Below are 14,426 nucleotides of genomic sequence, written 5' to 3'. Positions count from 1 at the left end.
GCTTGCAGTAAGGTGGTCTTAATACGCTCCGAAGCGTTCTTCCTGGCGTCTTGCTTTTTGTTGCCTCACAAAGAGAAGGGAAGACGGGTTGGAATGGCGTGTTGGGTTTGTGGTTGGTCGGTTGGCTGGCTGGATTCTACAAAGATAGGGTATGGTGGAGATGAAGAGGAGGAGAAAGAGGTAGAGGAGGAGTTAGCACAAAGAACAAATCACATAAGAGGAGAACAGCTTAGGACGGGAAAGCAATGAAACAAGAGGCTGAAGAAATTCGGCAAAGGGAGACCATGGAGGTAAGAAAATAAGGCAAAACATTAGACGAAGCTCTCATTGCTCTGTCTAGTGGTGTTTATCTTGAGGGTGTAATACTTGTGAGTGGAGGAGCCGGGGACCCGAGGCAGGTCAGTGGAGAGGAGCGGCTGGGACTGTGGTCGGAGTGAAGTGGACCCCCTAGGACTGGTGGCCTCCGTAGAGTGCAGGGGTATCGAGGGCGAGGGTCCTGAGAGGTGGGTAGAGCATGCGAGGTGGGCGGACTCCTGCAGTGAAGTTGGGTCCGGTGTTGCGGCTGAGCCTTGGAGGGCTGAGGTGGGACGCGAGAGGAGAGTGTGGGAGACGCTTCTTGATGGCATTTGTGGCTGCTGGGAGGAAAGGAGAGGTTGGATTTAGCGAGTGTGTTTACATCCATCACTACCACCACCACCACCACCACTATAATCACAACCACCGTCACCTCCTCCTCCTCCTCCTCCTCCTCCTCCTTCATCTAATTTTTTCTCCTTTTTTATATTTCGTACTTGTCATCATTTTTTTTGACCAGCGCCATTCTAATCGTCACTATTGCGTCCGATTTCCTGCATTGAGCAAGACGTGGAGCCTATCCTAGGTATGAATAAACTACAAAACACAGCATGGGAAGTGGGTCACACTAGAAGTCACACGCCATTCACCCGCACACTGCAAACACTCACACTTTTACATAGTTTCAGTCGTGGTCATGCAATGTGATGTGACCTCCCTCGCTATTTTACTGTCATCCATCAGCTGTCCTGCTACGTGGCCCTCGCTCCGGTGTGCGTGGCTGCCACCTTTGAAGCGGTTCCACACACTCAAGAATTTCAAGCACTGTGGAGAACAAATTTATTTCTTCGCAAAATTCCCCCGATACAGACTTTTTTGCACCCTGGTATAATGCTGAGGCCGTACATCTTTTCGGTAATAATTCTGTTGACATGCCAGATTGGTGACGTGAATATCTTTTTGTCTCATGAAACCTTGATAGGATCTTATATTCTTATATCATCGTGCTGTTTTATATGCGAGGTTTCGTTATGTTTTTTCTTTCATTGTGCATTGGTAGACTCGTACGTATTATAACTTTATTATAAGAATTATTTTGAACTTTTGTACTCCCTTTATTAGTTAAGAATAGTGAAATGGATTGGAGACAACAGCAAGAACGATCTGGTTTGAGTGAGTTTGTAACAGTATCTTGCCTTGTCGTGTGTGCGTGTGTGTGTGTGTGTTTCACTGTTTGATCTGCTGCAGTCTCTGACGAGACAGCCAGACGTTACCCTACGGAACGAGCTCATAGCTCATTATTTCCGATCTTCGGATAGGCCTGAGACCAGGCACACACCACACACCGGGACAACAAGGTCACAACTCCTCGATTTACATCCCGTACCTACTCACTGCTAGGTGAACAGGGGCTACACGTGAAAGGAGACACACCCAAATATCTCCACCCGGCCGGGGAATCGAACCCCGGTCCTCTGGCTTGTGAAGCCAGCGCTCTAACCACTGAGCTACCGTGCGTGTGTGTGTGTGTGTGTGTGTGTGTGTGTGTGTGTGTGTGTGTGTGTGTGTGTGTGTGTGTGTGTGTGTGTGCGCGCGCGCGCGTGTTTGAGTTCAATACATTACCAATACCAGCTCACCTTTGTTACGTTCTCAACAAAATTATGAATGTTTTCATGAGTAAATTTCCTCTCGCACACAAAGGCAGTGGGCGGTTCAGTGACGCTGTGTGTACTTGGTTGAGAAATCACTGGAAAATCAGCAGAAATATCGGTATGTATTATGAAATTAATCAAAGTAGTTTCGGCTTAATTATAGTGTGTGTGTGTGTGTGTGTGTGTGTGTGTGTGTGTGTGTGTGTGTGTTTGCATAGTTGTATAATTCATGATTTGAACTAAATTGTATTGTTTTGTTTGCATAAATGTTTAGTTTTATGGATTTTAGCTTAAATACTCATGGTTACTGTTTCCTCATTCCATATCAGACCCTAAACTATTATGCTTCCGCTGGGAATATTTTGTTTAAATGTTTGGTCACGTCAGTTTTCAGTCATGTCTTCTTGCTTCGCTGTTCCTCACTAGAAAATCTTTCTTTGAAAATTGTAATGTTTCTATTTATCTTTTTCCACGTTGTCCTAAACTTAACATTTGCTTGTTTCCTCTTTAGGCAAATTTTCTCAGCTTGATATAGTTTTTGCTGCCACTTTTCGTGTCGTCTCCAGTTTTTGTACAGAAGTAAAAAAAAAACACCACGCCACGTCGCTGATTGCATCATGAGAACAGCCAATTCCCTCACCATGCCGTTCATTTCCACAAAAGGGTAGTGCAGTGCCTGTTAGCAGCTTCTCCACCGGTGATAGACATTATTTCTTTGGCCGCAAATTATCTGCTTTATTGAGAGATCATCTTAATCCTACTAAAACCAGGGAAACATAACAAATACCTAATATATACAATTAATTTTCGTACAGTTGCATTTCCTTTCCATTTCCATTTTTTTTTCATTCATTTGATTAGCACTATTCCGGCATATTTATGCAGCTGTTCTATGCATCTGACGTCTCATTTATACAATCTAGAAACATACTAACGGGATCAAGAGTGAATGACCTTTGGGGCGCCTCACTTGTCATATTTTTGTCCTAAGGGAAACTTTAACCCTGCACCACCAGGCCCCATCGATCTCACTGACAGGTAACCTTCTATTCAGTCCACCTTGCTCCTGTGCATCCTACTGGTCGCTCTCGGCTACCTGAGAAATCTTGAAAGACAACTCACTGAAGTGCTTATTTCTCCTTAGACTTTTTTTTCTGATATGCTCTGCTCAGTGTCACATAATATTCTTGTATGGAATTTGTTATAGGAGATCATTTAGCCAACAAGACATGATTATTCAATGTAGTAAAATTATGAAGATATGAAATTTCTCAAAAAAAAAAAAAAAATGAATTCCTCGTTGCTTTTTCCAAGAACTTTACAAAGATATAATTTTACTTGTAATGTAGCAAAACAGGATGTAATGAAACTGGGTGGTTAAAGATAATGACCTCAAATTCCATAAATCCTCTTTGTTTCATGGCTAAGTGGGTAATGTGCGGTTATTGTCTCATTTTCTGCTTCTCTGGCAGATATTGTTTTACGAGGAAACTTAATATTGTGCTGACCTGTAGTTCTTCACATTAAGCGAGCGGCTCTGCAGGAACCGCACACTTGTATCTACTACACTTGAGTCTACTCGTATCTCTCATTCCATTTCATCTTTCGCAAAATTCATTCATTATATTAAGCAACTTTTTCATGATTAGAACTTTTGCATTATACTTTCACTTTACATATTGTTCTTTCAATTTCCCTTTCAGTTAATTTCTGTTACTCTTTTTATTCTTTAGAGGTTTATAGGAGGATTTTTATGCTTACTGATGATACTTTTTCTTATATACATAATCTTTTTATTGATTTTTATTTATTTATTAATATATTTATTTATCTTTGATTGCTTATTTGCATATCTTCATGTATGTATTAGTTGTTTCACATTCTGACGTATTTTATCTCCCTCTTCTATCATTAGTTTTAGTTTTTTCAACTATTCTTATTTTTTCTTGGTTTCCACCTGTCCAAGTCCTTGGGTGTATTTATTCTGGCACTTTATACACTCCTACGAAACCATCACGTCATACCTCTCTTTGTTTCCCTATCATATCAGTATCTTTTCAAAATATTTCGGTACAAGAGCAGTGTTAGTCCTGCCGTGCTTGTATCTATTCCGCATACGAGTATGTGCTTCATCTCTCTCCCGCTCTATTGCCAATCCCATTAATATCTCCATTGCAGTGATTATATAGGCAGGCTGGCCCGCTATTTCACAGCCTGTATATGTTTGTGTGTGTGTGTGTGTGTGTGTGTGTGTGTGTGTGTGTGTGTGTGTGTGTGTGTGTGTGTGTGTGTGTGTGTGTGTGTGTGTGTATGAACATACATAACGATATTTTGCTAATCAAAGACTGTTCTATCTAAATTTCAGTAGAATTAAAAATTCTTTTCTTATTTCGTGAAATTCTTGGAAAGAAAATGTAAAGTTTGTCATTGCTAAGAACAAAAAGAACAGACGCAACGAAATGATATAGACAAGTGTCAGAAAATAACTCAAATGCTGAGAATACTTTTCTTGAACAAGAATCATGAAAACAAAACTTGTATCATGAACTTTATACATTTCATTCTTTATATTTTCATGAAATTAACAATTTTATTTAAGTTTGAACCTTATCCTAACGCTGTTTACAACCTTCTAGACCCTTCGTTGTGTTACGTACTCACATATGCAAAACACACCATCATTATGATAATAACGACATTATAAGTACGTATCTGACTCCTGCCTGAAAACACCGTAATTATATTCTTCCATAAACTTGTAAAGAATGGACGCGCTGCACGCCGGTCCACACACAACGATACAAGTTTTGTTTTAATGATTCTTGTGCACAAGAAAAAGTATTCCCAACAATTGAGTTATTTCCTGACACTTGTATTTTTCATTTCGTTGTGTCTGTTCTATTTTCTCTTTAGCAATGACAAACTTTACATTTTCCATTATTCAGTCCTCTTGCAGACTTGTTAGTAATGTTTTGATGAAGTGTTGGTAATTAATGCATGTGCTCTCTCTCTCTCTCTCTCTCTCTCTCTCTCTCTCTCTCTCTCTCTCTCTCTCTCTCTCTCTCTCTCTCTCTCTCTCTCTCTCTCTCTCTCTCTCTCTCTCTCTCTCTCTCTCTCTCTCTCTCTCTCTCTCTCTCTCTCTCTCTCTCTCTCTCTCTCTCTCTCTCTCCCCCCATCAGTCTGTCAGGTTATAATAGCGGAGCATCACTCAGATGAATAGATAATTTGACTTTATTTGAGGTCTCTTGACTATTTCCCTCGACCAGCCTTCGTTTGCCTTCTGACCCTCAGGTATTCATTCTGGTGTTAATTGTTCTCCGCTGCGCCACCTGACAAAGTGATTAGGTGTGTGTGTGTGTGTGTGTGTGTGTGTGTGTGTGTGTGTGTGTGTGTGTGTGTGTGTGTGTGTGTGTGTGTGTGTGTGTGGGTGGGTGGGTGGGTGGGTTAACTCGTCTTTCGGATTTAATGGATTGTTTTTTTTGCTTCTCGTGTTGTCAGAGAGAGAGAGAGAGAGAGAGAGAGAGAGAGAGAGAGAGAGAGAGAGAGAGAGAGAGAGAGAGAAAATATACTGCAGTAGATAGTTCCGTCTCCATTGGTAAATACGAACAAGTCTGCTCTTTTTTCCGAGGCTTGATCTTATTATTGCGTGGAAGTAAAGCTTATTATGAAAGAGCGCGCTTTGTCTCACGTGCCAGCCTGGCTTAAGCAGAGGGAGACCAAGGAAGAAAACTAGATCCCTTTGTGTAGAATTATCAGTCTTGTTGAAGCCTTTATGTACTGATCCATATCCTTAGCCAAATGCTCTCTCTCTCTCTCTCTCTCTCTCTCTCTCTCTCTCTCTCTCTCTCTCTCTCTCTCTCTCTCTCTCTCTCTCTCTCTCTCTCTCTCTCTCTCTCTCTCTCTCTCTCTCTCTCTCTCTCTCTCTCTCTCTCTCTCTCTCTCTCTCTCTCTCTCTCTCTCTCTCTCTCTCTCTCTCTCTCTCTCTCTCTCTCTCTCTCTCTCTCTCTCTCTCTCTCTCTCTCTCTCTCTCTCTCTCTCTCTCTCTCTCTCTCTGTCAGTCAGTGTGTGCGTGAACGAGTAAGCGTGATTGATTTGGTGAGTGAGTGAGTCAGTCAGTTTCTGCATTTGTGTATATCTGTCCGTCTGTCTGTCTAGGTCACAACACTCACCTTGATTCTCTGAAGACGGTTCATCGTGTCCGTGTCGTTTATCTGTCTGTGTTCGTGCGCGTCTGTATGTCTGTGCAGGTCAGGAGAACACTCACCTCCACCTCTTCCAGACGGTTCACAGTGTCCTTGTCGTCCTCGTCGGCAGTGTCTGGAGGTGGTGCAGCGGGACTGGCGGTGCTAGTCGGCGAGGACAGGGCTGAAATTTGACAACGCCCAAGTTACGTCGCTTGTATGAAGATGGTTTAATGCTGAGGGTAAATTCAGGCTCTTAGGTAAATTGAATCCGCCTGAGAGCCTGGACATGACGAAGAGGGAGAAATATCAAGTAACGAAGGAAGGTGAAGAGGGATGCGTAGGAGGAAAGGAGAGAACTGAGGGAATGCCGAGACAAGAGGGGGAGGGACTGGAAGAGACATTGCAAAAATAACTATCGCTTCGTTATGTGAAAGGAGTGAAAAGTTAAGGTAGCGCGTCGAGGTGGAAGAAATATAGAATGGAAAGGAGGGGAGAGATAACATAGAAATAGTGTAGGACTAGACGTTACGACCAGGGGAGAGAATAATGATGATTTTGTGAAATGTGTAGTGTGAAACCGCAGGGAAATAAGGGTATGAGCCGGAAAGAGAGAGAACGAGAGAGAAAGATAAAGTCAAAGCAAGAGGGAAAGTCTCATTACAGGTGAAAATTGACGTGGAGAATATAGGGTGGTTGTTAATATCTGAAAGACTTGTGTGATTTGGCAAGTCGTGAAAAAATGAGGCACTAGAAGGTTGAGGAAGCGAGAAAGGAGCGTGAGGTAGTGGGTAATTCACTGCTTGGCGGCGCGACGCTATACCATCATCTGGAGAGGGAAAGGATTATGATCTGACCCTACGGCACTCATCCACACCTGATCCCGCAGAGAGAGAGAGAGAGAGAGAGAGAGAGAGAGAGAGAGAGAGAGAGAGAGAGAGAGAGAGAGAAAAGAGATAATGTATTCAAATTTAAGCAGCAGAAAATAAATCTTGTGGCTTCAGATGGCGAATGAGAACAATGTAGTGATACGAAATGAAAGATATATATATATATATATATATATATATATATATATATATATATATATATATATATATATAGAGAGAGAGAGAGAGAGAGAGAGAGAGAGAGAGAGAGAGAGAGAGAGAGAGAGAGAGAGAGAGAGAGAGAGAGAGAGAGAGAGAGAGAGAGAGAGAGAGAGAGAGAGAGAGAGAGAGAGAGAGGATAAAAGAACAGTCTGATAGGAGAAGGAAGACCGAGGGAAAAAAAAATGACGTGCCGAACTTGTAGCAGTAAAAGTGTCCATCAAAGAACAATCGCGGCGGCGAAACCTTCCCCTAACTTACAAATTAGAAGTTCGTGCAAGTTTACTATTTTTCCTGAGCATTTTTAGACGACAAGGTATTTTGGAGGCGTATGCTGCTTTGTCCTATGATGTGCTGTGTGTGTGTGTGTGTGTGTGTGTGTGTGTGTGTGTGTGTGTGTGTGTGTGTGTGTGTGTGTGCGTGTGTGTGCTTGCTTGTGTTCGTGTGCGTGTGTGTTAAGTTTCATGGTTGCCTGCATGCTTGCGTATAATTATGATGGTGTAATGAAGATGTTAGCGCGGGCGGGTGTACTACATGCGTGAGTGCCCGGGGTGTGGGCGTGCGTGCGTAGGTGTGTGGACGCTGCCATGCATTGTTCTGTAAGAGCTTTCACTTCCATGTTTACCTTCCACGCGATGTTTGTTGTCCGGGGTGGCCGCGTCCCGACTCGTGCCTCGGCGGCGGCAGCGGGAGCGCGTCGCGGCAGCCAAAACCACCAGCACCAGGATGAAGCCGCTCACCACGCCCACGAACACCACCAGCAGGGACGAGGACTCCACCAGTCCCGTGTCATCTGCAGGAGGAAGGGTGGGCAAGGGGGGAGGGTGAGCGGGGCGAGGTGGCGACGAATGGAGAAGGTGGGAGGGAGAGGGGCGCTTCTCTTCGTGATTACGGTAGCCTTCTTAATTTCAGGTGTTTTTTTTTATTTACTCAAGTGTTGGCATTTTTCACGGTGCCTGTGTGTGTGTGTGTGTGTGTGTGTGTGTGTGTGTGTGTGTGTGTGTGTGTGTGTGTGTTAATTGGTTTACACAAGATCGTCAGTTTTATGGTGCAGACGTACTTAGCTGTGTTCTTATCATTTCTTTTTTCCTTGCAATCTGTTCCGCTTCAACCCAGGACTAGCAAAGCGCGTCATCCACGAGTCTCATTCTGGGCTCACTTAATTACAGTTTTAATTAATTCACCATTCACTCAGCATCCCCGGGAATTATTTTCTTAAAGAGTTCATGTTTGTGCATCTTCCGAGCTGCAGTTCTCTTTCACGTTCATCGCAACGTAAACGCGCCGCCAGTGGAAAGAGTTGAGTTACGTCTGTCGTATGTTGCGTCTAATAACGGTAACGATGTGCGTACAACTTGTTATTCTTTATGCAAAATGTTCCGTAAACTATAATGACACTTTAATAATGGAAACTATTTTTGTATATCCAGTACTTCTTTCAGAGGTTCAGAGTTTCAGGATGCCAAACATAAACTCGGGATTATGTGTGCATAGTCCGACTGAAGATTTCACGTCACGAGGCTCACATGTACGTCGGTAAAAAGAAAACAAGAAAAAAAAAAAGAAAACGCAAACAAACATCCCCGAAATAACTAGACTTTGTAGCTTCAGCGAAAAATTTAGTGAACCATAATTACATCGAAGGAAACGCGAGGCAATCCAGTGTGCAGCGAAGGGGCAAAGGAGGAGTGTCTTAAGAGGAGATGCATTAATTCTGGTTTTTTAAACTTATGCACTGCTAGATTAAATGAGATGAGCTTGAGCGACGGAGCGAGGTGATGACGAGTTTCCGGCGCCTCAACTTGCCTGTTTCTCTTACGTCTCTCATTCCTTTGACTACCGCAACGTTTTTATTTTTTTTACTTACGTTTTTTGTTCTTTTATTTTCCATGGATACCTGTTTGTGCGTCTAGGTGAGGTGGGTGGGAGGTAGATGGTGTCTCGTTAGATAGAAATCGTTAAGGGAAGAAAGTTAAATGAGAGTGTGTCTTCCTGTGGTGCGACCGACATGACCACTTCCGCCCTGTAATTAGTGCCGCGTCTGGTTGAGGGACTCATGGTGGTAGTGATGGTAGTGGCAGTAGTGGTTGCAGTGGTAGCAGTAGTGGTTGTAGTAGTAGTAGTAGTAGTAGTAGTAGTAGTAGTAGTAGTAGTAGTAGTAGTAGTAGTAGTAGTAGTAGTAGTAGTAGTAGTAGTAGTAGTAATAGTACTAACAAAAGATTATTAAACCAACCGTGCCCGTTAATTAATAGTTTGTTTGTGATCCTTGACTGCTTGAATATCGAATATTCTCTCTCTCTCTCTCTCTCTCTCTCTCTCTCTCTCTCTCTCTCTCTCTCTCTCTCTCTCTCTCTCTCTCTCTCTCTCTCTCTCTCTCTCTCTCTCTCTCTCTCTCTCTCTCTCTCTCCTTGTAACTACGTATATGCCGCCTCACCTCACCTCACCTCCCCTCTCACTCGGGGTACAAAGCTTAAAGGCAGGAAGAACAAAGTCCACTCTTTGTTCCATCCATCTGCCTTGTGTATGAATTATTTTTCGGCTCCAGAATATTTGAAAACACGTATGAATCTCAATTTTCATTTTTCGTTTTGAATTTTAGCTGAGGGGACGAGTGTGCATCATGGTGGCGTAGGTCTCCGTGTTCTCTTGTACGTAAAGCGTCGGTGATGACTGGTGGTGGTCTGCGATTGGTGACTGTCCCTGATGCAACAGCCGTCTTTATAAGGTCAACGTTATCAGTGATATGATTAAATTTTAGTCCGCTTTCATTTCTCCCGTTTATTTATTTGCATGGGAGGCACGCAGGTAGAAAAAAATATGGTCATTACCTGATTATTTTGCCTTTTTCTGCACTATCGTTTTATGTGATTATACATTTTTTTTTTTTTTTTTTAATACCAGTGGATGTGAATGTGCTCTGCCTGACCCTTTGACCCCTAAACCCGTGTCATGACCTCTGCATGCAACACACACACACACACACACACACACACACACACACACACACACACACACACACACACACACACACACACACACACACACACACACACACACACACACACACACACACACACACACACACACACACACACTATATATATATATATATATATATATATATATATATATATATATATATATATATATATATATATATATATATATATATATATATATATATATATATATATATATATATATATATATATATATATATATATATATATATATATATATATATATATATATATATATATATATATATATATATATAGAGAGAGAGAGAGAGAGAGAGAGAGAGAGAGAGAGAGAGAGAGAGAGAGAGAGAGAGAGAGAGAGAGAGAGAGAGAGAGAGAGAGAGAGAGAGAGAGAGAGAGAGAGAGAGAGAGAGAGAGAGAGAGATTGTGGAATGCATATATTTCTATCTATAAACTAAATTATTTTTCTACTACTAATACTTCTACTGCCGCTTCTCTGCTACTACAACAACAACAACAACAACAACAACAACAACAACAACAACAACAACAACAACAACAACTACTACTACTACTACTACTACTACTACTACTACTACTACTACTACTACTACTACTACTACTACTCTCTCTCTCTCTCTCTCTCTCTCTCTCTCTCTCTCTCTCTCTCTCTCTCTCTCTCTCTCTCTCTCTCTCTCTCTCTCTCTCTCTCTCTCTCTCACACACACACACACACACACACACACACACACACACACATACAATCTCCAACATTTCATCCCGTCCACTGTTCCACACTTCCTCTCTCCCATCTTTCCATCTTCCCACCTTGCACTTGAATCTTAAGCCAAACATCTACTCACTGATCTTGTTCTCGGCGACCTTGAGCGCGAAACCGTGGATGAGGTAAGGAGGAGAGATGCCCTGTGTGTTGACGGCTCGCACCAGCACCAGGTAGTCTCGCCCAGGCGCCAGACCCCCGACGGTGAAGGAGGCGGAGGGGGATGACGCATTAGCCACGACCTCATGACTCCCCGCGTCCCTTACCTGGTGGTGGGGAATATGGGGAGTGGTGGTGATGGCGGTGGTGATTGAGCCATTGTCCGAAATTTTGTTAGTTGTAGGAAAGGAAGTTGAAGGCGTTATAGTGGATATGAAAAATGATTGGTGGTGGTGGCAGTAGGTGGTTGGTGATTTGGAAAGGTGTGTGTGTGGATGTGTGTGTGTGTGTGTGTGTGTGTGTGTGTGTGTGTGTGTGTGTGTGTGTGTGTGTGTGTGTGTGTGTGTGTAATTACTGTTTTTTTTTTGCTTTTGTTGATAATGATGACAGTATTGTTGATGGTAACATCCGTTTTTCTTTGTTATTCTCATTATCTTTACAGTTAAAAACAAATATCATGAAAGAAGCAGGCATTCAGAAAATGAGGAATAGGAACAATAACATAAGCTAACAACAACAGCAACACCAAAACCAGCAGTAGGAACGAACAGCAATAATGGGGGCGGCGGTGGAGATAGTAGCCACGGTGGTAGTAGTAGTACTAGTAGTGGCGCTGGTGGTAGTAATCGTAATTAATGCTGTAATTGCTGGTTTTAGTATTGTCGTTGTTATTGTTTATTAGGAACATGGATAATATATAATCTATACAACATACACTGGACGTTTACGGTAAAACAACTTGGCCAAATGAGTACAAACGGATCATTTTCATTGCGGTGACTTTTAACCACGTATGAAATTTTTCTTTCGTTGATCATTAAAGCTTTTGTTCCTGCAAAATAAAAGAGGGGACATTTATTTGTTCAATTTAGTTTGCACTTTCTATTTTACACGGCCGGTAGTTATTTTTTTTTATCATCATTTCATTATTTTTTTTTATTAGAGTTCAGATGAAAAGACTCATTGCTTCCTATGTGTATTATTATTTTTTTCTTTGCAAATTTCCCAAGGTCAGTTAATGGAATTGGTCGATATAGACTGCAATTCGCGAACATTTTCTGCATTTTACCTGCAATTCCATACTTTTTTTTTGTGCTTAATCTATTTCCTTTCCAAGCATTAGCAGTCTCCCCTTCCCTTCCGTCCCCTCCCTTCCCCTACCCCCTTCTCTTTTCTTCCGTTGGCGTCATTCACGGATTATCTCATTTCAGTCAGATGTCCAATATTCATGTTTTTCCAGTTTCTTTCTTCCGTTTCACTACCTCTCGCTTTCCTATTTTCTTTCTTCTTGCTGGCCTCTATCTACATGTCTGTTTATCTATCTATCTGTCTGTCTTTGTTAATGGGCCTGTGTATCTATATGTGAGAGCCAGCTGGGTATACTCTCTCTCTCTCTCTCTCTCTCTCTCTCTCTCTCTCTCTCTCTCTCTCTCTCTCTCTCTCTCTCTCTCTCTCTCTCTCTCTCTCTCTCTCTCTCTCTCTCTCTCTCTCTCTCTCTCTCTCTCTCTCTCTCTCTCTCTCTCTCTCTCTCTCTCTCTCTCTCTCTCTCTCTCTCTCTCTCTCTCTCTCTCTCTCTCTCTCTCTCTCTCTCTCTCTCTCTCTCTCTCTCTCTCTCTCTCTCTCTCTCTCTCTCTCTCTCTCTCTCTCTCTCTCTCTCTCTCTCTCTCTCTCTCTCTCTTCTCTCTCTTCCCTTCTTTCCTCTCAGAAATATTTTCATCCATTCCTCCACGTGCGCTTCAAAACATGTTATCGATGTTCTCAATAATAGTTTTCTTTCTTCGCCTTGGAATCTCCCTCCAGTGAATAGCTTGACACTACTGACTCGAATGCTCCGTCTCTCTCTCTCTCTCTCTCTCTCTCTCTCTCTCTCTCTCTCTCTCTCTCTCTCTCTCTCTCTCTCTCTCTCTCTCTCTCTCAAGCGTATGAGTTCTTTTTCCCATTATCTTACTCCTCCAGCTTGTCTCCTCCTTTTCCAATCTTTTTTTTTCTTCTGTTTCCTCGTTTCATTCGTAATAGCTTTCTTGTCATCTTAAATGTCACTGGAGCGCATTTTTCTGTTCGTCTCCTCTCCTCCCTTCTCCTTTCCAACTCTCCCATCCTGCTCCCATGCATGTATCGACGTTTACACTATTTTTTTTCCATACGTTTACTGTAGTGTATGGGGAAGGTATCGCTTATATAAAAAAAAAAACTCGTACAAACCCTCCCTTTCCCCCTCTGTGTCTCTACCATGTGTCCGCAATGTGAGAGTCCCGCTGTGATAAAAGACACGAGGGTATTTATCAGCGGAATCACGACACGTTGTTACCAAACAGCGATTAGCCGTGATTATTGCCGCCTCCTGTTGCTTTATTGCTTGCCTGTCACTCTCTGCGGCTCGTCACGTGTGTGGTTTTGTGTGTATGCGTGTGTTTGTCACGGAGGATCACGGTAGTCGAGGTGAAGGTTCTTTTTTGTGTTTGTGTGTGTGTGTGTGTGTGTGTGTGTGTGTGTGTGTGTGTGTGTGTGTGTGTGTGTGTGTAGTGGGTAATTTTGTGCGTGGTTAGGTAGGGAGGTTAGCTGCTATATACTGGTTAGTGTTTGCTTGTTGTGTTTGTGCATCTGTGTCATTGGCTGTTTGAGAATGGATGGATGCTTATGTGTTTGGATTAGTGTGTGGGTGGTGGTGTGTAGTTTCTTACTTGTTTCTCTCTCTCTCTCTCTCTCTCTCTCTCTCTCTCTCTCTCTCTCTCTCTCTCTCTCTCTCTCTCTCTCTCTCTCTCTCTCTCTTCATCCCTTGTCATTATGATTTACGTCTCTCACACATTCTCCTTCCTGACAATTTCATTAATTCTCCGAAGACTTCCTTTACTCGTTTTCAATTTCTCTGTCGCTCTCTCTTTGTTCGAAGTTTTTGTTTCCCTTCCCGGCCGCTTCCATCTTTCTCAAATTCCTTTGTGTCTACTGGCATTCTTGTGTCCGGGGAATTCTATGTTCTTTTGTCCGGTGATTACGGCATTCTAATGGTACGCGGAGGAAGACCAAGAGAGGAGGAAGTGGCTAAAGCATTGTAATAGATAACTGTATACGCTTTATGTCGCGTAACCAGCCACATTAGATTAACCAAGATATAATTGTGCCACGACAAACAGAACAGGAACACAAGTGACACGTTAAGAAGAATGAATAAAGACAGACAAACACGCAACACGTTCTTCTAAGTATATTGCATAACTGTATACGTTCCCTGAGTCACGTAACCAAATACATTAGATTAACCAAGATATAATTACGTCACGACAAGCAGGAAC

At 42.5% G+C, this 14,426-nt stretch overlaps 1 protein-coding gene across 3 annotated transcripts in view; it reads right to left on the bottom strand.

Annotated features, from left to right (window-relative positions):
• Window positions 1–284: 284 nt before the first annotated feature.
• LOC123505771 (nephrin-like) overlaps window positions 285–14,426 on the bottom strand; it is a 179,385-nt gene continuing 165,243 nt past the window's right edge. For 2 of the 3 annotated variants that reach the window (XM_045257440.1, XM_045257443.1), the window contains 4 exons: window positions 11,060–11,243; window positions 7,841–8,008; window positions 6,211–6,311; window positions 285–635 (listed from right to left, as the gene is read on the bottom strand). In XM_045257440.1, coding sequence (XP_045113375.1) covers window positions 312–635; window positions 6,211–6,311; window positions 7,841–8,008; window positions 11,060–11,243 — 777 coding nt within the window. In that variant the 3' untranslated portion in view covers window positions 285–311. The remainder of the gene's footprint in view (window positions 636–6,210; window positions 6,312–7,840; window positions 8,009–11,059; window positions 11,244–14,426) is intronic. The other variant, XM_045257442.1, reaches the window with a different exon arrangement.

The sequence above is a fragment of the Portunus trituberculatus genome, chromosome 18 (assembly GCF_017591435.1).
Source record: "Portunus trituberculatus isolate SZX2019 chromosome 18, ASM1759143v1, whole genome shotgun sequence".
Classification (NCBI taxonomy): Eukaryota; Metazoa; Arthropoda; class Malacostraca; order Decapoda; family Portunidae; genus Portunus; species Portunus trituberculatus.
Note: the sequence above shows the minus strand (reverse complement) of the source record. Positions and strands in the feature narration are given on the sequence as shown.